This window comes from Gopherus evgoodei, chromosome 2 (genome assembly GCF_007399415.2).
Source record: "Gopherus evgoodei ecotype Sinaloan lineage chromosome 2, rGopEvg1_v1.p, whole genome shotgun sequence".
Taxonomy (NCBI): Eukaryota; Metazoa; Chordata; order Testudines; family Testudinidae; genus Gopherus; species Gopherus evgoodei.
The window spans coordinates 50,017,944-50,039,888 of NC_044323.1; the positions used below are offsets into that span (position 1 = coordinate 50,017,944).

Below are 21,945 nucleotides of genomic sequence, written 5' to 3' on the forward strand. Positions count from 1 at the left end.
TCTGTTAATTTTTAGTGCACAGGTTACTCATATCATTGCTAGGCATTTCTTGGCCTTTGTCAACTGGTTCCTGTTATAGAACAGAGGACTAGATTTAGAAATGCAAAACTTGAGGCTCAAATGCACAATGTTAATGCTGCCTTTTCTCCATACACATTACAGCAGAGACTCTAATTCATGTTCAGAGGTTCTCTGTGTCAAAAAAAGTTTCTTACCTTTCCAGTGTCAGCACGTTGCTGTGCCTCAGTTTCCGTGCTGGTACATAGTCTCCCCTACTTCTAGGTTGTTGTTGTTGTTGTTGTTTGTTGTTTTTTTTTTGTGATGCCCTTGTATGTAAGGTGGTAAAAAAATCTTTGAATTTTTAAAAATATTTTCAGAGCAGATAGTCTTTGTGCAATATTTAGTTCAAAGTTTCTTTTTCTAACTGAACATGTATAAAAATGGAGGTACTCTAGCTTGTACTTTGAATGTTCATGTTTGCTAGCATGCTGACGTAATCATGCTCATGCATTACCCTACGCTATGTCTTCCCTCTACCTCTCAAAGGAACACTGTTGGATGGAGTTGCAGTAGCATCCTTAACTGTATGCCACTTATGTAATCATCAGGCCACCTCTACCTCCTTTATTATCTTTATCCGGCTTGGAAGTTTGTACTTCAGAACCATCTCCTAGTTTTCTGGTCCATTAGCAGGGGGAGTCCCACTTTGTTTTCATGCTTTTGTTTAATGTAGCGTATGTGTGGTGTTAGTAAAATGGCTTAAATCAGTTTCATATTATTTGTGTCTACACTTCCATTATGTACTCATTTGCCTTTCTGTAGTTAACAAATCCTTTTGTATTTCCCACACAGGACACTAGTCAGAGCTTCTTCCTTCCTCCCCTTTCCTCACCCAGGTGAAACAACAATATAAAACAAAACTCCAGTCCATCTTTCAGCAATCTAGGAGCGTGTCTCACCCATGGTTATTCCTTTGGGTATGTCTATATAGCAGTTGGGAATGTTCCTTCCAGCACGGGTAGACAGACCTGCACTAGTTTAGCTTGAGCTAGCATGCTAAAAAGAGCAGTGTGGTCACAGCAGCATAAGTTGCAGCTTGGACTACCCACCCAAATACAAACCTCCCTGACTCCTGAATACATGCTCAGGTGGTCATCCTGAGCCACTGACTATGCTGCTGTGCTCAGACTGCTATTTTTAGAGTGCTAGCTTGAGCAAAGTTACCACATCAACCTACCTATACTGTGATGCACCTTCCCAGGTGCTGTGTAGACATACCCTTTGGAATCTGAATATGCCCACCTCCAGTTTCCATTGCGTGCCTTAAACAATTCCCTGATCAAGTCTAAATTCTGCTTCTTCTTTTTCTCACTTCTACCCTTCACAAGGTCCTAATAATAATCTTTTTTCCTATCATAGGACAACTAATATTCTCTTCTCCCAGATACATGTATTCCTCTTCAAGTTACAGTCTTTCCTCCCTGCTCTTTCTGGCGTTTTACCCTGGAAACAAGCCTGGATCCCTCTTTCTTCTCACTTCTTTGTCGGAACTTATTTCCTAGTCTCGGCAATTCCAGATACCTCGTCTCCAGCCCCATATTTTTAATAAAACAAGAAATGTACAATGAATATAAAGATTAACGGAGAATAAGATAAGTAGATTTAATAGACTCCAGACTTATGTTTTTGTTAAATACATTGAAGTTGGATACTTGAATATATATACAGGAAAAATTAATAACTGTAAATGATTTTTTTTTTTTTGCACCCCTACGCCATGATATTGAATGACCATTTTGTGTAACACAATTTTGGTACTTGTTCTCCCTATCATGTTGAACTTGTTTTTAACCAAACTAGTTGAAGTAATATTGTGAATTAAAATATCATCCCATGGGCATTAGTCCCAATTATGTCACTAATGGGCCCCAAATGCAATGTGCATTAAAATACCTATTTTTGCACTTTAAAACAAGTTAGAAAGTTGTGCATATTTAAGTGTCAGCCCAGTTTAATTTTTCATGCTTCATACCAACACGCAATACTGCATGTATGCTTGTTAAATGTATGTGAATAATTGGCTTGGAAACAACACAATCATATCTGCTCTGTTAGGTTAAGATAATATGAGCACAGATGCACATTCTTACAAATAAGCTGCCCTAAAATACAAAGTGGAAAAATAAATGTAGTGTGAAATGTTATGTAAAACACAGGCACAGCATAATTAGCAAAGGACAGTAGAAATGCCATTTGTTAAGACCTGAATGGTAACAGTCAATTAATTTCTCAAAACGGGAAATGGAAAAGTAGTTAACAAAGGAACATCGTCTGTCAACTACAATGTGAAGACTATACAAAGAATCACAAAACTGAAGCAATTCATGGAGTATAATTCATGAATTAAAAACCTACACAACTGTAGAGGTGACTGTTGGTTTGTATTGCTTTGCAACTGACCCGAGTCATTTACAAATACATCTCATGTTTTAGTGAAGTACTTGTTTTATTAACAATGCATTAAATCAGTTTTGGCCAGTGCTCTATGTGGCTGGTATGAGGTTAGATGAGTATGTTATACATATTTGAATATATAGGAAAAAAGTAGTTTGAAAATTTCTAATTTTTTTTTTAAATATGAGACTGTTCATTTCAAAAGAAAATGGGGGAGATTTTCCATCTGTGTGATGAAACAATCTCTTAGGATATATGTATGCTAGAGGTTTTTAACTTGAGTTAACTGATTTGTAAAGTTGAGTTCATGGTAGTTTGGATGCTCTATGAATGTTTGTTCCAGGATTCACATATTTCTGGAAACTCTTCGAAGAAGGAATAACCTTCCCTTCTCACAAAAGTTGAAGTTTTGTGGATGTAAGTGTCTGATGTAAAAATCAATGTTTAAACTTTAATCCTAATAATTCGTTAAAAAACAAGTATCAGTTGTAAGGGACAATCCTGGAGCTTAAAAAGGAATAGCCAAATATGCACGTCATGGCACACAATGTAGAGAATGAAATTCTCGTCTTGGATATTCATGGAACAACCTATATCTCTGTTCCACACTAACCCAGTTGTGCCATTTCATAGTTAGTAAGCAGGGAGACACTGAACAGTTTCACCTTCCTTTCTTCTAAGTTTGGTGGCTGTAATATTTTCCATAGGATTTTTTAAAGGCATACATTTTCATGCATATTCCCTCCATCACTGAAATTTTAGATAATTTTCGGTTCACATCTGTGTACTCTTTGCTAGAGTCAAATTGAAATACTCAAGTAAGCTAGTCAAACTCTCGTGCGAATGGTTACAACCTTGTAAAGCAGTTACCAGAGCTACAGTGAAATATAGCAACAAGGATAAAAGCCTTTTACTTCCCTGGAGAAAGAATCAGAAACACATGAGACAAACAAGAGAAACTATCTAGTGTCAAAAGTAGTGTTGCCAACACAAATGGCCTGTGCTTGGGTGGCTTTGCACTTGTAGTTCTTACTAATCTAGACACCTTGCCTAAAGATCTTTTGGATATATACATACACATCTCTATCCCGATATAACGCAGTCCTCGGGAGCCAAAAAATCTCACTGCTATATAGGTGAGACTGCGTTATAGCGGATACGGTATGGTACGGCTCCAGCAGCTGGACTTGGGTGGGGATTTAAAAGGCCCAGGGCTCCACACAAATTCAGATATAATGCAGTAAAGCAGTGGGGCTTGGGCGGGGCTTTAAAGGACCTGGGGCTCCCCTCTGCTTTACCATGTTATATCCGAATTCGTGTTATATCGGGTCATGTTATATCAGGGTAGAGGTGTATATCCATAGTGCTGCATTATCTTCCTGCATCTACAATGGACCTGATCTTGCACCTTAAAGTTAACTAGTTGAATGGGAACGGGTCAAGCCCAATGAGGGGATATCCATGTCTTGTATATCATTGTTTTAGAGGTAGTATCGGAGAGGCGTGGGGGCAGAAATATGTTTATCTGTTTTGGTTTTTTGTTTTTCCTTCTGATTTTGAATCTTCTAATGCAGTGATTCTCAAACTGTGGGTTGGGACCCCATTTTAATGGGGTTGCCAGGGCTGGCTTAGACTTGCTGGGGCCCAGGGCTGAAGCCCAAGCCGCACAATCTGGGGCTTCAGCCCTGGGTGGCGGGTCTCAGGTTAGAGGACTCGGGTGGACTCGGGCTTCAGTCCCTCCTCATGGGGTCGTGTAGTAATTTGTGTTGTCAGAAGGGGATCATGGTGCAATGAAGTTTCAGAACCTCTGTTCTAATGTTTGTTTTCCGGTTGATTTTTCTTTTTAATATGACACCATTTTAAAGTGCAACAGTGTGTTAGAAACAATGCATCATTAGTTAAAAATTATGAAAAACTGTTAGGTGGGAAGACTATTTGAAGAAGATGTTGGGCTTTTTTTTTTTTTTTGGTTTGTTTAGGCTATGTTGTAGTTCTTTCCTATACCACTCACACTTCTACTTGATCTATTAAAATACCAGTTTCCAGAATGCCACAAGAGAGTGGTTCCCTCCTTTAATTATTAGTAAAGTTTTTGTTGCAGTACTGCCTAATGACCAGCCAAGAATGGAGGGAGTCCCATTGTTCTTGACACTGTACAAATGTAGAGTAGTACACCGTCCCTTCACTTAAGCACTTACCATCTAAGTAGACAGGACGGACAAACAGGGAGAGTGAAGAACACACAGAGTGCACAATGCAATGCCAGCAAACAGCAACAAATATTCGTTCCAGAATGAATTTTTTTTTTGAAGATGGGTTTAGTTACCCAGCCATGCCGAACGTAATCTCCCATGTAAGGGGTCACCTGCTTACCACCGCCCTCACTTGCCTAAGGTTGCTAGGCCACATGGCTGCCTTTGCTTGCGTAGCCTGGCATGCCCGGCTTCGCTTCTGCGCTGCAGGCGTGGATGGCATCAGTCTACATCCCCAACAGGCACAATCTAGAACTAGTAGTCAAGGTGCTGGACCACATGCGGTCATTACTGGCATGGTGGTTGGACCCCACATCGGTGTTGTAGGGAGTCCCTTTCACAGCTTCGTCCCTGTCGTGAACTCTGGTGTCTGGTGCCTTGGACCTGGGCTGAGGAGCCCACCTGGGCAAGCTCAGTACCCAAGACCGTTAGTTGGGGGTTGACCACTGGCTCCACAGAAATCTCGGAGAGCTCAGCAGTTCATCTGGCCTGTCAGGATTTTTGGTCCCACTTACAAGGCAAAGTGGCTCAAGTCCTGATGGACAGCACTGCTACCATAGGCGCTGACTCCATGGGCTGGAGCACCCATGGAAAAAATCAGCGGGTGCTTAGCACTCGCTGGCAACCAGCTCCTCTCCTCCTGCCCCACTAGTGCCTGCTGGTGGCCCCGCCAATCAACTCCTCCCCATCCCTTCCAGTGCCTCCTGATCACTGCAATCAGCTGTTTTGGAGGCTCTGGGAGGAAGGGGGAGGAGTGGGGATGGGACGCACTCTCTGGGAAGGGGGTGAAACTGGGTAGGAAGAGGAGGGGGGAAACTTGGGAGAAAGGGTGGCGCGGGAAGAGGCGGGACAGGGTGGGTGGGGGCAGAGTGGGGGGGTTGAGCAGGAGGAAGCCGGTGCCTATGACTGCTCGATGTTTGGTTTGTTTGTTTTTTATATCAACAAACAAGGTGGAGCCAGGTCGTCAGCCCTCTGCCAGGAACCCTCTGGCACTGGGAGTTGCGTGTGCAGCATGCCATTCGTCTCTTGGCAACGCACCTCCCTGGAATCAGGAACGTATTGGAAAATCACTTGCAGAGTCTTCTTGTCTTGCCACAAATGGTCACTCCACCCCGAGGTGGTCGAGATCTTCTGAAGGTGGGTGTTTCCCCGGGTGGACGTTTTTGGGACTCATCAAAACAGGAAATATCACCTTTTCTACTCATTTTGGGGGGGGGGGTCAGGAGGGGCTCCTTGTTGGACACTTTCCTACTTCCATAGTTAGGGGCTTGGATGTATGCTTTCCCGCTGGTGCTATTGCTTCACAGAGTCCTCATGAAGTTCAAGCAGGACAGGGCTAGGGTTATCCTGATAGTCTCGGCTTGACCTCACCAGCACTGGTTAGGCATGCTGATGGACCTGTTGGTGATGACTCCAATGCAGCTGTCCTTCTGGCTGGATCGCCTGTTGCAGAATCATGGCAGGCTCCTGCATCCGAATCTGGCAGAGCTGCACCTCATAGCTTGGTTGCTCCATGGTTAACTACTGAGGAGCAAGAATGCTTGGCCTGAGTCCAGCATGTCCTACTGGTAATAGAAAGCCACTGGAGCGACCTACCTGGCCAAATGAAAATGATTTGTGTGCTGGGCCTCAGCCCAAGAGGTTAGACCTGAACAGGCCTCGCTGTAGTTGATCCTAGACTACCTTATGCATCTCAAGCTCCAGAGCTTGTTCATTTCATCAGTTAGGGTCCACTTGGCCACTGTATCAACGTTTCACCCTCCATTCCAGGGCAGATTGATCTTCGCTCATAACGTGATGATCTGGTTCTTTAAAAGGTCTGGAGTGGCTCTGCCCCCAAGTTCGGGACCCAGTCCCTCCATGGGACCTGAATCTGGTGCTCGCACGGCTCATGAAAGCCCTCTTCAAGCCCTTGGTGTCCTGTTCCCTTCTTCTGCTGTCCTGGAAGGTGGTGTTCTTGGTGGAAATAACTTCTACCCGAAGGGTCTCTGAGATTAGGGCACTTCCACTGGAGCTGCCCTATACAGTGTTCTTCATGGACAAGGTCCAGCTGCAGCCGCATCCGGCTTTCCAGCCCAAGGTGGTTTTATAATTTCACACGAGACAGGACATATTCTTCCCAGAACATCATAAGTCTGAGGAGGAACATAGGTTGCACTCTCTGGACGTCAGGAGAGCCCTAGCCTTCTACATAGAAAGGACCAAATCATTTCACAGGTCAACGCAGATCATCACAGTAGCAGATTGGATCAAAGGTCATCCATTGTCCACCCAGAGACTTTCATCACCGCCTGCATCCCTTTCTGCTATGATCAGGCAAAGGTGCTTCCACTGCCCACTCAACTAGAGTGCAAGCCTTGGTGGCAGCCTTCCTGACCCATGTGCCAATTCCTGATATATGCAAGACTGCCACCTGGTTGTCCATCCATACATTCCCGTCTCACTATGTGCTTACCCAGCAAGCCCGAGACAATACTGCCTTCGGTAGAACAGTGTTACAAAGCGCATGTCTGTGAATTCGAGCCAACCTCCTGGGATACTGCTTGTGAGTCACCTAGAATGGAATTGACATGAGCAAGCACTCAAAGAAAAAACGGTTACCTACCTTTTGTAACAGTTGTTCTTTGAGATGTGTTGCTCATGTCCATTCCACTACCCTCTGTTGGAGTTGCCGGCAAGAAGGAACTGAGAGGGCATAGGGCCAACAGTGCCTGCTATACCGACAGATGAGTGCGGCACTCCAGGGGGCACCACAGTCAACCCTACGGTTACCATTAAAGCAAAAGTCTCCAACAACTGTGCATGTGGGAATGTACACATCTAGAATGGAATGGATATGAGCAACACACATCTCGAAGAATAGCAGTTACAAAAGGTAGATAGCTGTTTTATATTTTAGATCTGCTGCAGCAGAGTATATAGTCTGGTTCTTAGAACTGATGTAATTTTGTTGTGCATTATCTGTACTTTGCATGCAGTTCTTAAATGTGTAACTCCCTGCTCCCTTCCCTACCACCCCCCATCTTAATGAGCAGAAGAATAATAGGAACATCTCTTTACCAGATCTTTTGTAATAATTCAGGAAATTATTAAATGAAATAGCTAAATTACATTGTGTGCACATGTGCAGTGCTCCTGTTCTTAGTTGTGTGGTTTTTGAGTTTGAGAAAAGTAATACAGAATCCCCTGAACATAAACAAAATGGATTTTTTTTTCTGTTATCAAACTCTCCTAATCTATTTCAGCAAAGCATGTTTAAAGGTACTTCTCTACCTCTTAGTTACTTCTCAGTACAATCTATTTCTATATCAGAAATCAGCTTTTAAATGCTGTAGAGCTGTTAAAGGAAAATGTCAGTTTTTTAGATGATTAAAAAAATAAAGGGTGGGATTTTCAAAAACACCTAAGTTTTAAATATCTAGGTGATTTTGAAAATCCACTCCAATGTTTATATATACACACAGTATAAAATGATTGACCTCCAATACCAAAAAAAAGGACCTTTGTGACTTGAGTACTTGAATATTAAGTTGAATACATTTTGTCTAATTGAGTGTGGTGATGTATATACATTGTCATATGAGTGGACATTCTTCTTCATGTGTGAAGGGAAGAAGGATAATTTATGAACAACACAGAGAGTGACCTAGTATATTTAACTCCAGAGGTTAGCCACTTAGGAATGACTGCATAACACACAACTTGCAGAAATAAATAACCTGTAGAAATAAAAGTAAAAGCCATGCAACTCTGGGCGGGGGACCTTGTATAATGTGAAATGAGAGGGAGATACCATGCAGTGCTTGTATTTCAAGAGTTACACTAGGAGAGCTCAGTAACTCTACTGCTATTAGATGAGTAACAGTGAGAGACATAAAGTACTAATGAAACTTCAGAATGGGAAGTAGTAGTCTCATTGGGAGAGAGGGTGTACTAGAAACTGGCCATAGTGTAGAGAAAGTGAGAGACAGATGAGGGGAAAACTGAGAAGAGAAGACGGTAATCTGAGAAGTAGATAACTAACAACCACAAGAGAGGACTTGTTCAGCTAAGAAAAGTGCCTCTCATCAAAGACGAGTAGTACTGCCTTTAGGAAAAGCCAATTGATTAATGAGAAGTGATGGAGTAGGACCTTTCTGAAGGTTGATTCCTTTTTTTTTGATCCCCATCATTAGTAGGAGAAAGTCCCCAATTAAAAATATCCTAAATGGACTCTAGTAGTGCTATATATGGTATATTCTCTACTTTGTCAAATGTTGTGTTTCTGGAATTTAAAAAATTGATATTACAATCTCATTTACATTGGCAGAATTTGCTGTCCTTTAATGTGAAGTTTGGTGACCTTGAAATAGGGTGTGGGTGTTTACATAACTTGCATTGGATTTAGAGTACTTACACGTAGATGGTTCACTGAATAGATCTTTTATTAGTTAAGAGGAAACCTGCAGCCAGTTAGAGTGATTCTATGGACTAAAATTAGTTTTATTCTCTTATTACGCCAACTCTTATCCTCAAACTCATTTTTGTTGTTATGAAAGTGTTGAGTGACTACTGGCATGCTTGGCTTTTTCCAGTGCTGTGAACATGTCTTGTGCAAGATTCCATATATATAAGTTTACAAACATACTTGTATATTGCGCTGCAAAAAAATACTGTTTTTTCCAGATCTGGTTTTGTGGCTCTTCAGGTGGCCTGATGTTCTGGTGAGTAGTGCCCATTGAGGGCCTTTCACCCTTTCTCTCCATCCACTCATGGAGAGTTCTGAAGATATGAAAGGGGAGTAGCTCAACATGCCTTTCTGAGCCTTTAACTGGTTTGGGAAGTTTTAACTAAAGACTCCGAAGTAATGGAGAAAGTGTTGAGAAGCATGAATATGCAGAGTCTATTTTCTAACCACTCCAGTTAATGATAAATAACCATTCTCTTTCAGCAGCCTGTACATACACCTCTACCCCGATATAACATTGTCCTTGGGAGCCAAAAAATCTTACCACGTTATAGGTGAAACCACATTATATTGAACTTGCTTTGATCCGCCGGAGTGTACAGTTGTGTTCTTCTCCCCTCCGAGCATTGCTTTACTGCATTGTATCTGAATTTGTGTTATATTGGGTTGCGTTCTATCGGGGTAGAGGTGTATTAGTTTAGCATGCAGTACAACACCAGGGAGGTATACTGAGGAGGCACAGATGAATAAGGACAGCAGAGCTGCCAAAATTATGTGCTCTGGATGCCATGGCAACAGCATATTAAAAGGGACCACACCTCTTTCTCTCCTAAATCAAGACTCAGAGAAATATGGCGAAAGAATGTACAGAATTGCAAGTAACAGCTATGCATCAGTGCATCAATCTGTGCTGAAGGCAATGTGAAGGCATACTATGGAAGCTGCCTTAGGCCTGCACTTGGACAACTGTAGGTGGTTGATTTACAACTCTTTGACTTGATAGGCAAACATAGTCTGATCATTTGGACCCCCTATATGCCCTAAATGTCTGGGGAGCTCATTAGTTAAGTTTGATTCCCACATGGAGAGAAATGGGAGAAAGGTGTGAATGTCCCCAGTTTACATGGCTCCCCAGAAGATGATTGGCAGGCTTCCTGCATCTGAGGTACCTTTTTGTTGTTGTTGTTTTTGTTTTTGTTTTTATGTTTTTGTTTTAAGACTGGAAGAACAAAACGCATGCAAAAGGTGATTTAAATAGAAAAGTAGAAAACTTTAATGTTATATGTTGTCATATACTGTTTCACATGTGAACATTCTGAAAATTAAATATTAAGTGTTGAACAGTTGAATTGGCATGCTTTTGTATAAGTGTTATACTCACTAATGTTTGGGGGCAGTGGGCTCACAATAAAAACCTGAACTGGGCCCCATCTTTCTGTTCCTCCACTGCTGCCTCTCTTCTGAGTCTCCAACTGATTATTGCTTTAGGCTGTACACTTAGGGCTTCAATCATACAACACTGAATATACTGGTGAAAATAACAAACCAGGCGATGGGGGTAGTAATTTAGATAACAATTACACAGTATCAGCATCTCTTGTCGCAGAACTTCTTTTACTGTATTTGTCATTATTTCAGTCTAATTGTGTTAGCTTCAGTAGTGTTAAGACAAACTATCACCTCATGAAACTATGGTCCTCTCTCAATTGGTCCAACATAGAAATATTTTTGTAAAGATAAGGGATTTTTATAATGGAAAATTACATTCTGACATTTGAATTTGTGAGACTGCTAGACTTTGTCAAATAACAGATGCCAGCATTATATGCATTCAAATTAGAGGTAAAACGCAAAGCGCAGATTATTGAGAAAAAGTCTTCCTTATGCTTTAAATAACCATGTTTAACAATAAATTTTAATTCTGGACCCTTTTTAAAAAAAGAAATCAAAATGAGACCATTTTGAAATATAGCATCGATGAGCAATGGATGGGATCCTGAAAAGCAGAAATTTTCCTTCTTAAACAATGAATGCTTTACAGTGGTTAGGTATGCCATCGGGATTTACTTCATATGAAAGCTCATCAGAGTATCCAGTTGACAGCCTGGGTATTTTATCTCAGTGGAAGTTGAATCCAAAGACATTTTATCTTGTTGAAATACTTTCTGCCAGCTTTGCTTATTTCTGACTTAGCATCTAGACTTCAGCATGTTTTGCCTTGTACTTTGTTAACAAATCCATATCAATCTGAAATAGATGAGATTTCAGGAAAAGTATTTTATGTCCTTGTGATATCAGAGATAAAATTTCTTCAGACCCCACAACTGACTATTGTATGTGCTACATTTTGGTGTTCCAGTAAGTATATTGAGCTTTACCAATTTTCAGTATTAATTTCTTCCCTGTGTCTGAAGCAAGTCAGCAAAATATGAAGTGCTTTCATTGATACAGTTATTTCATGAAGAACTTATTTTGTGAATCTTGACCTCATTTTAAATGCTCTTTATAAGCTTTCTTTCTGAGCCTTTAAGGAATGTCACCTGACTTTTTTTCTTACTGGTATTGCTCTAGTGCCTGAATCTCATATTTGGATTAATTGGAAACTTATCAAATGAAAAAAAATCTGAAAAGGCTATTTCCTAATACTGTGCAATGCTTAAAGCTACAGAGAGCTTTTTTAATTTACATCCTCATGATGATTCTACACTTGTACTCAAAATTTCCCGGGAGGGGAAAGATATGAGGAAAAGAAAGGTATTACGATATTAGAGTCATATTTTTAACCTTTTCCTTCCCTTCAAATCAAAAGTGTCCAACCTCCAAAAGAACACTTCTTCCTATATAAAAATTGACATTGATTACAGAGAGACAGAATTTGAATCAGATGAGTCTTTAAATCAAAATCTAGATTATAGATATATACATATGTATAGATTTTTCTGCTGATGAATTAAGAGTCTTCTTTGAGTGATGATCCCTATTGCCTTCCACTGAGAGTTATGTGCCATGAGCCTGGAGCCGGAACTTTTGAAAGTAGTACTGTTGGATGGTCTGCACGTGTCCCTGCCTTGGCTTGCGGTTTTGTCCGAGGTGATAAAGGGCGGTCCGGGCCATAGGTGTCTCCAGTTCCTTCTCACCTCCACATGGTTTGAGTCAGAGCTTCTACTATCCTCTTGTCCTTGGTGACTCATTTTCCAGATCTTTTAGAAAACCCATTTTTATTATTGTTGATAGTTAAGATTGTATTGCTTTTTATTCTAAATTTACTAGTTTCAAGTTGTTTTTATAGGATTAAGGGCTTGGGATTCCACTTCAGCGATTTTTTTTCCTTCCAAACATTCCCCCACCAGTACTTGGGCCTGGGTACTGAATCATGCCAAAATGCTGGTGTTCAAAATCTGTGCTTCCTGCCCTTGCTTGTTTTCCATTAGTGACGACCACCAGCACTGTTTGTACTGCTTGGGGGAATTCCACATCATGTCTAGGTGCAGTATCTACCTCTCCTCCCTGCCCATACATGAGAAAACCGTGCTCTCCATCTCAAGAAGCACCTCATAGTGACTGGCATCAGATCTTGCCCGGGGGACCCCGCCACCCCAGTACATTAGCCTGAGCAAGTGAAGAGCTCTCATCCTACCACAGAGCCTCTATCAGGTTCCGCCAGTACTAATGCTAAGGACCCCGTGCCAGAGCCTAGCCATGGGCCAAGGAAGCATATGCATAAGCATGGCAGTAAGTCTTCCTCCAAGTCCAAGAAGGACTTGGCACCATCCACAAGTTCCAGCCACGAAGGAATTACATGTTCCAAGGCCCACAAGAGTGAGAAAAGACCACACCAATCACCAGATCCATTGTTACTGAACACGGATCCTGGTACTCTCCCTACTTCGGCTCCACCAGGGTCTCCTATGTTCCTGCCACCCCCTGTTCCAGTAGCTTCAACATTCATGGAAGATTCTGACTCCTCCGATTTGGATGACATGGCTGTTTGACACAGCCCACTGCTCCCATTCCGGAAGCACAACTGCTGCACGGTTCTGAGTGCACTGTGGCAGTTCCCCACCTTGCCTTACCTGCAGAGCTGGTACCCAGCCCCCTGGACATATGCTCAACAACAGCAGGATCAACCAGGTTGGTCATCCTGGAGCTCATGGGCACAGTAGTCACTTCTGGAATGGTCCTGCTTGGTTCAGGAAGCGTCCTCCACGTCACCATCCACAATCCTCATCAGATAGATGCTCAGACATAGCATTAGATGATGATGATGATGATTGATGATGATTCACCAATCAGCCCATCTCCTATTGATCCGGAGGGGTTCCCATCATTTTTTCCCAGATGTGGACATCTCATCAGCCCCTTCTTCTCCCCCAGATGACTATCACCAATTCCAGGAGCTGCTGTGGAGAATAGCCAACACTCTTGAGATCCCATTTGAAGAGGTACAGAAGTGTCAGCACCAGCTACTTGACATCCTACACACATCAGTACCAGAGAGGTTGGCACTACCAATCAACAATGCCATCTTTCAACTGGCATGCATTTATAGCATACCTCAACCATATGGTTTCTATTCTCTCATCCTCTATCCAACTCGCTAATCATCCAGAGGGCATCAGAGCAGTCCAAGCAACAACACCTGTGCACCACCCTTACAGATAGGGAGGGCAAGAGACTGGAACTCTTGGACAGAAAGGTCTTCTCCTTGGCTGGACTCCAGTTCCATATCTTCAACTACTTAGCCTTGATGGCCAAGTTTTGACTTTACCAGCTATGGACGGATGGCTGAGTTCACCAGCAGTTACCCCTTCAAGATTGCAACCAGTTCCAGGCAGTTTTACAGCAAGTCACACCGCTTGCCAGGTCCATGCTTCTAGCTGCAGTGCATTCAGTAGAGACAACCTCGCATTTGCAGGCAACAGGAATTGTTATGAATAGGGAATCCTGGTTACACTCCTCAGGTTTCCCCAGGGAGGTGGAGAACACAATTGAGGATTTGGACATGTGTATATGCGCATATTTGTTTTTTTTCTAAAGTTAATTAAGTATTTTAGGAAAAATTTCAGAGCAAGAGTTGGTGGCTGCCCTCTGAGGTCACCCAAAAATTTGTTGTGAGAACCCCTGGTACACAAGACCCATCATCTGTCTGCATCAACTTAGTCATCCACGCAACACACCCAATCATTGTGCAAATGGTATGAGTATCACGAAAGAGCTGTCACCCACTCCATACACCAGTGCCCTTACTGGCTACCCCCTTTGGTGGCCACCTCAAACTCTTTCTGCCAGCATGAAGAGCTATAACAGTGGACAAGTGGGTCTTAGATATTACCCAAAGCAGCTGTGCCTTAGAGCTTTTGGTGATGCCTCCCTCTGCCACAATCCACATGTCATGGGAGTGCTCCATTGCAAGATTCTCCACCTAGAGTCACCCTTTTGGAGAGGAGCCATGGAGCCAGTCCCTATACCCTTTCAAGGCACAGGGTTCTATTCAAACTTCTTCCTAGTACTGAAGAAAGAAGGATGGAGACTTATCTTGGATCTCCAGTGCCTCAACCTTTCAGTTTGCAAACCAAGGTTCCTTATAGTCTTGCTTGCGGCAATCATTCCCTCCCTCGAAAAAGGCATGTGGTTTACGGTTCTCAATATGCAAGATGCCTAGTTCCATATTGACATGCACCCGAATCACAGAAGCTTCCTGAAGTTCTAGGCGGGACCTTGAAATTTCCAATACAGGGTTCTCCCATTCAGACTTAGCACTGGCGCACGAGTATTCACAAAAGGTTTCCCCCCCCCCCCCCCCGTGGTGGCAGCTCATCTCTAACATCAGAGAAACCTCATTTTCCCCTATCTAGATGAGTGGCTGCTAGCAACACAATCCAAAGAAAAGGCCCAGGAATCAATGTCCCAGGTGCTTCTACTTCCACTTCTCTTCTCCCTAGGAGTCAGCATCAGTGCTTAAAAAATCAACTACATCCTGCACAGTCCTGGAGTTCATAGGAGCTCACATCAATGCAGCATCCGCTCAAGCTTATTTGACATGGGACAGATTCTAGACATTGGGAGAAACAGTAACTTTGACTGCCAACCCTCTGGTCTCACCAGGACCTGCCTTTCCCTCTTGGGGCACGTGGCGGCATGCACATGTCATGCCCTTCACTTAACTATACCTGCATTGTCTACAACTATGACTATAAAGAGTCAACTCCCTTATGCACCAACCTATGCACATCTTGCTCAGCATCCCGCCAAAAGTTCTCTTCACTAAAATGGACAGACTCAATACAAATCTGCTCAGGGATGATCTTCCTTCCATCCTTGCTGAGTGTGATGATCATAATGAACGTGTCTGTCACGAGTTAGGGCACCCACATGACACAAGGCACCTGGACCCCGTAAGAGGCCAGGATGCACATAAACATATTGGAACTCTGGTTGGTGTGCAGAGCTTGCTGCATGTTCCTACCAGACATTCATGGCTGCCACGTCCTCAACATATCAGACAATATTACCATGGTCTACTACATTTAAAAAAAAAAAAAAAGGCAGCATGAGGTCCCGAGCCCTGTGTGCAGAAACAATATGCCTCTGGGAATGGTGCATTGCACCATCATATCTTTTTGACAGCAGCCTACCATGCATCCAGAACGTAATTGCTGATGCTCTCAGCAGGAACTTTGCAACCGGCCATGAATGGAAGTTGCATGAAACGGTAATTGGGGACATTTTTGGTCAATGAGGGACCCCAATAAGAGACCTTTTCACTTCTCACACCAACACCAAATGCACCCGGTATTGCTCAAGGGGAAGACTTGAGGCTCACTTGCAGGGCGACATTATGGTTGTCGACTGGTCAGACCAGATAAACTACTCTTTTTCCCCTCCCCATCTCCTTGCCCCCCCCCCCGGTACCTTTCTTTCCATGGGTCATCCACGAAGTCAGGTGGGAAAGGGCAACAACCATCCTAATGACCTCTTTCGCCTTGCCACTTCTGGTTTCCTTTTCTCCTCTGCATGTTGCAGCACCCTCCACTCACATTTTGGATGTTTCCAGAGCTGCTGACTCAACACAAGGGCAGACTCAGTTACCCCAATTCATGCACACTTTAACTGACAGCGTTGTTTTTGGATGGACACCTCCACTAGCACTAGAGTACTCACCAGCAGGGTGAGATGTCCTTTCAAACAGCAGAAAAGACTCCACAAGAGCCTTGCATCGAGCCAAATGGACATGCTGCACTTCCTGGGCTGAACAAGGTCTCATCTCTGAAGCTGTGAGCATCCCAATGCTCTTACAGTATTTCCTCTATCTAAAGAAATTTGGGATCTGATAGGTCTGTAGTGAAGAAGACACTGGAAACATCAACAGCCCGCCTGACCCTCTATCCTGTCGGGCAAAACCATGAGGCAATGCAGGGACGCATGTTTGGACTGCCAGAGAGTACTACTGTCAAAAGTTCTGACTGAGGGTGCATGGTACATACACAATCCTCTTTGGGATACAGATAGGTACCACACATCTCAAAGAACTTCTGGTTACAAGTAAGTGACTTAGTGTGATAAAATTAAGAAAAGGTTTAGATGGACAGTAGTCCCATCAGTGATTGACAATGGTCTTAAATGATGATTTGCTAGTAAAAAATGAGTATTGGACTATTTGAAAAAAAATTGCTTTCTCAGATGTCAGAATGAGAAATGATAAAATGGCCAATGGTAGTCTGAAGAATTCAGCAGAATTTCTACTTGCAGCCAACGTGGGAAGCAATGACAATATGAATATCAAGAGACTTGTAAAATAAGGGATGATTTGAGGAAAAATTTGGGAAGAGACCTAAAGAGAGACTTGACAAATATGTGAATTTTCCAGAGATATTTTCGGTGCCATGGGCAAACAAAGAGGAAAAAACTAATGCTGGAAGCCAAATGATGTGTTTTGAGATAGAGAGGTGAATTCTTGAATACCTCTGAGTTGGAAACTACCAGTACTGGTCTCAGAGGAAATTACACAGACAGACATCCATTGGGTGACGTACAGCTGAACATGGATCATGAATATTTTTAAACTTTATAGAGGAAATTTTTCTTAATAGAGAAAGTAGAAGATTTAAACCAGAGAGGATGCTGGAGCTCCTCATCCTATCATTTGCTTTCTGTTCTTCCCTCTTCTCTTCTCCCTGTCCCCTTGCCTCACTCCACCCCACTGAAAGAGAGGAAATAACCTGTTTCCAGTAGTGCAGATTACTTTCTATAGAAAGCCAATGAAGCTGCATTGGCTGGCATATTTGGGAGGGTGGGGGGTGGAGGAGTCAAGTAGCAGCCAAGTAGAGGCCGCTCCTCTGCTCCACTGAGAAACTTCTACAGACAGAAATATTTTCATCCTAACTGATCATTCATGTTTTTTTCTGAGTACACAGAACTGAAAATACAGTGCATTCTTGGTAAAATAAGTAGCTTGTACAGAAAGAATAAAGGTTTACATTGAATTACCAGAAGAATATTAACAACCTGAATTTTGAAAGGTGAACTACAGGTTCATGTAACTCCTCTTTTGTTGTCTCTCTTGGCATCAGATTCCTGGTCTGCAATCTGTATTTTTTCCTTTCCCCCCCCCCCCCCCCCCCAAAATAAATGTGCTGGGGGAGAACGATTTTTTTCTCTTCACGAGTACTTGAGATATACAAATAAAATACACAAACCAGTAAATGTAAAACTGAAATGTTAACCCTTGTTGCTAGAAGTAAACTTTCCCATACGTAAGTACTTGTGCAAAATAATGGTAATTAATGTCGAAATTCTATAATGAGGTTGCTCTGGAGGCATAAGAAAGGTGAAACCAGTAGAAGTTGTTTTTTTGAATTTCTTAAAGCAAGGCTTTAAATCAACTGTCTCAAGACATGAACTTAATTTTGTGTAAGAGTTTTTTGAGAGTAGCATAATGGCACCATTCATGTCATTAAAGTTAGGTCAGCACTTCTGTTGTAAATCCCGTTTTTCAGCGGTTCAGAGTTTGTTCATAAAAATTGATTTGAGCTTGAAGCTTTGAATATAAGGTTTCAGTGTGCCAGCAATGTTGCTTTTTTTAAACTAATTTAAATAAATTTGTGGTTTTAAGTTATACAGGTGAAAAGAAATTGGAAGTTTATATATATTAACGTGTTTTTCATTTTTACATCAAAGCAGTTTAAGATTAAAAGTTAAATTAAGCAAATAATTCCTATTATCATGTATGATATTTTCCAGTTGACTTTTGTATACATTATAGTTTTTTCTCTGACAAAATATTTTGATATCTATTTTCCAAATGAACATTAATGTTAATAGATATTAAATGTTGGTGAGATGGTAATGTATTACTCAGTAAACTCAACTGCATAAAGAGAAAATAACAAATATGCAGCTGCTGGAATGAATTTAGCCAATGGTACATGAGGAAGCAGCTTTCTTGAAGTTAAGGTACTTGTTCCTTCTTACATAACAGGCTGTGTTTGGAAATTTATACTAGTGCATGGCAAACCACTTCGACACAATTGACTATAATGATTACCAAGACAGTTATTTGCAGATAATAAAGATTTATGTAAGAAAGTAAAATATTTAGAATAAATATTTGATTGTATCAGTATTACAGCAGGATGGAAAGTAGTTCAGATCTGACACTATCATCTCATAGTGCCAGTGGACCTGATCCAACTCCTATTGAAGTCAATTAAAAGACTCCTATTTACTTCATTGGGAGTTGGATTGGGCCCATTGTCAGTTTGTTCTGACTCCAGCAGGGTGGCTCCAGCAGAAGAGTCTGGAAATGTTAATTTAAAATTAACAGCATTGGTTTCAAAATGGACTTCACATTGTACATAGAATTACAGTTTGCTTCTTGACATATTTGTCTCAAACACTTTGCTGAGCAAACTAAGTACTGTTCTTTCAGTTCCTGCAGAATTTACTTTTAGACTGTTTTAAAGCATTATCTTAGTTCAAAACTTAAAACGTGGTAGTCAGTAATAGGGTGCAAAATCAAGAATGGGGGAAAAAAGACTAACTTTGGGAGTCAAGTGGAAAAAAGGGTCTAATGCTAAAAACGTAACGTTCCAAGGCACTGTGTAAGCAACCTGGTATTCATCATCCATCTCAAATGTCACTATTATAGTAGATGAAGGAGAGAAAATAATGATTTGCATACTGAGAAAATAATTACTTTTAATGGACATAATCCTGCAAGGAACTTAACACTTTCTCATACTTTCATGGGAGATGAAGGCATTCAGTGGCTTGCAGGACTAGGCCCTGCATTTTGGGTTGTAGTTGATATGAGCTTACAGAGGAAAAAAAAACAAACAAATCTTTCCACTGTGTTAACATGAAAAGTGTTTCTGCTACCTAAAAATATTTCTGATCACTACCCTTTTTATTTATTTTTTCTCTGATTACACATTTAGTTGTAATTTTATTATAGCCATTCATACTGTTCTTAGAATATAGAAATGAATCCAGCTGTGAAGGATTTCCTGATAATACATTGCCTTGCTCCACAAGAAGGTGGTAATAGGATAATGAAGATCCATTATGAGAACCATTATTCCTCTAAAATGGCAGAAATCAGTTTTAAGAAAACACTTTTCAAGTAGATTGTGACTTTTTTTTTTTATGAGACACCATGTTTCATGCCTTTCTGTTCTGCTGTTGATGACTTATTAGTAAATGCATCTGCACATCAGTGCTGCCACAGGTCATAATGAAATTATTTTTATATGAAATAGAGTACATACAAAAGTAATTCATTCCAGATTTTACTAAATATGGCTCCAGTCTTGCAAAATTTTAAACATATCCGCACATTGACTTCAGTGGGACTGCTCTGCAATGTGTGACCTTAAGCATGTGTGTAAGTCTCTACAGAATTGGAGCTTATGCTTGGGACAAAACTCTGAATCATTGAGAAATTGGAAAAAAATTTTTTAAAAAAATTGACATAATAGTAACATTTTCATGAGTTATCCTATAAGCAATACAATCATACTTTTCAGTTAGTCAAAGAGTATTTAAGCTGCTAAATAGTAGCCTGTTTTAAATTAGCCAGTATAGTTTCTGTCTAATACATCTGGTAAGTTAATATAAACGGTCACTATGAGTATCCTGCAGGGACCTGTTTTTGCATGCATACAGGAACGTTTATGTAGAAATCAAAGCTGTGAATCAAAAGAAAACACTTGTTTCCAGTATACTGCAGACATTTTAAAAAAAATGGCTTTGAAAAATTGAAAGTATTGTGGTTTGTTTTTATTGTGGAACCTATCAGGGAGAACAATTTACCGTCAGTGCCATTCTTCACAGCTGAATGGAGAAGAGGTGCTTGCTTAGTGAAATGGAGCAGCTGCACTGGTTTTAGCGCGGCTCACAAAAACACTTCTTCTTTAATCAAGAAGTTCAGATTTTGTGGTACAGTTTGTTTTCATGATGGAAGTGGTCAGTTGAGCCATGCAAGACAGCTGTAGTATAATTGAGAGAGTATGTGAAAGAAAATTTAAATACTTTAAAATAAATTTACTTCTGAAAAGCAAAATATTCACTGAAACTACAGAAATGAATTGTTAAAATTAGATGTAACGTGAAAAGCTTATAAATGTAGCTTACTAGTGAGCATTTGCTGTTGTCACAAATGTTATGCTGTGACAGTAAAAATAATTTTTATAGAGGTCTGTTTACTTTGAACACTTTTTCAGGACAGCAGTTTATAACATATTTTTGATAATCCAGTATTTTTGGGAAATTGATTAACATGTTTCAATTTCCTCAAAATATGTAATTACAAGAATATTGGAAGTCTGTTTTTCTCCTTTTTTTTTTTTTTTAAATCACTTGGTATACATCATTTGTCTTAAGGGAAAGATGTACACTGAACTTTTATACTGACACTTGCAAGTTTTATCTTATAAATATGAGTATATGGTGCTTCCCAGAGCCATTGAAAGCAGTAGTAACTTAAATTATATGTGTCTATGCAAGGTAATAAAAATTAATGCTACATGTGTAAGTAAACAATGTAGAGAAATATTCCATCTAGTAAAATGTGAAGCCTCAGACTGATAGTTTTGTTTTTAGAAGAGAATGGTATATTTTTTCTAAGCAGCAATGTTTGTCTGAGCTAAGAATAGAAATACCTTGATTCGCATCACAAATCACAATCCAGAAAGTGCTATCTGGAGATTTTTAAAAAGGTTTTCTTGGGTTTTTTAAATACATTTTGTGGTCAAAGCAAATACCTATTCTGAACTTGGAGCTGTATGCCTCATGCTGAACTCTGCAATTTTTATATGCATGACAGATTTGCTGAGTCCACTGTTGATTTCTACAGGTTAGAACAGCAGTTCTCAAACTGGGTTGGGACTGCAAAGTGGGTCACAACCACATTTTAAAGGGGTCGCCAGGGTTGGCTTAGACTTAGAACAGCCTGATCACAGATTAGTACAAGTAAGATGTATCTAAATCACGTGGGTTGAGATGAGAGAGAAATTCTGTTCCCTAATTGGGAGGATTGGTAGTGCTGGGTTATAATTTCAAACTGATCACACATGGCAGATGTCAGTTGGGGGTATGCTTGGTTGTCCTGTGTATTCTGTTCTATGGCTCACTACATTAGATGTGCTCTTCTGAGGGCCATGTATTATGACCTAAAAGATGAAAGAATACTGCCTGTAGCTAGGCATCTGGAGAGCTTAAATAATACACCAATTGGGAGTTGAGACCCCTCATATTTATAACACAAAAGGCATGGGAAAGTGATGCCAGAGAAGA

The 21,945-nt window shown here is 41.0% G+C and overlaps 1 protein-coding gene across 5 annotated transcripts in view; it reads left to right on the plus strand.

Moving 5' to 3' along the window:
- Positions 1–21,945, plus strand: part of UMAD1 (UBAP1-MVB12-associated (UMA) domain containing 1) — a 172,593-nt gene that overhangs the window by 48,035 nt on the left and 102,613 nt on the right. For 3 of the 5 annotated variants that reach the window (XM_030550644.1, XM_030550645.1, XM_030550643.1), the window contains exon 2: positions 5,657–5,843. The exons of 1 other annotated variant lie outside the window; for it this stretch is intronic. In XM_030550644.1, coding sequence (XP_030406504.1) covers positions 5,657–5,843 — 187 coding nt within the window. Of the gene's footprint in view, positions 1–5,656; positions 5,844–6,523; positions 7,296–21,945 lie in introns of those variants that run through there. One more of the 5 variants, XM_030550646.1, reaches the window with a different exon arrangement.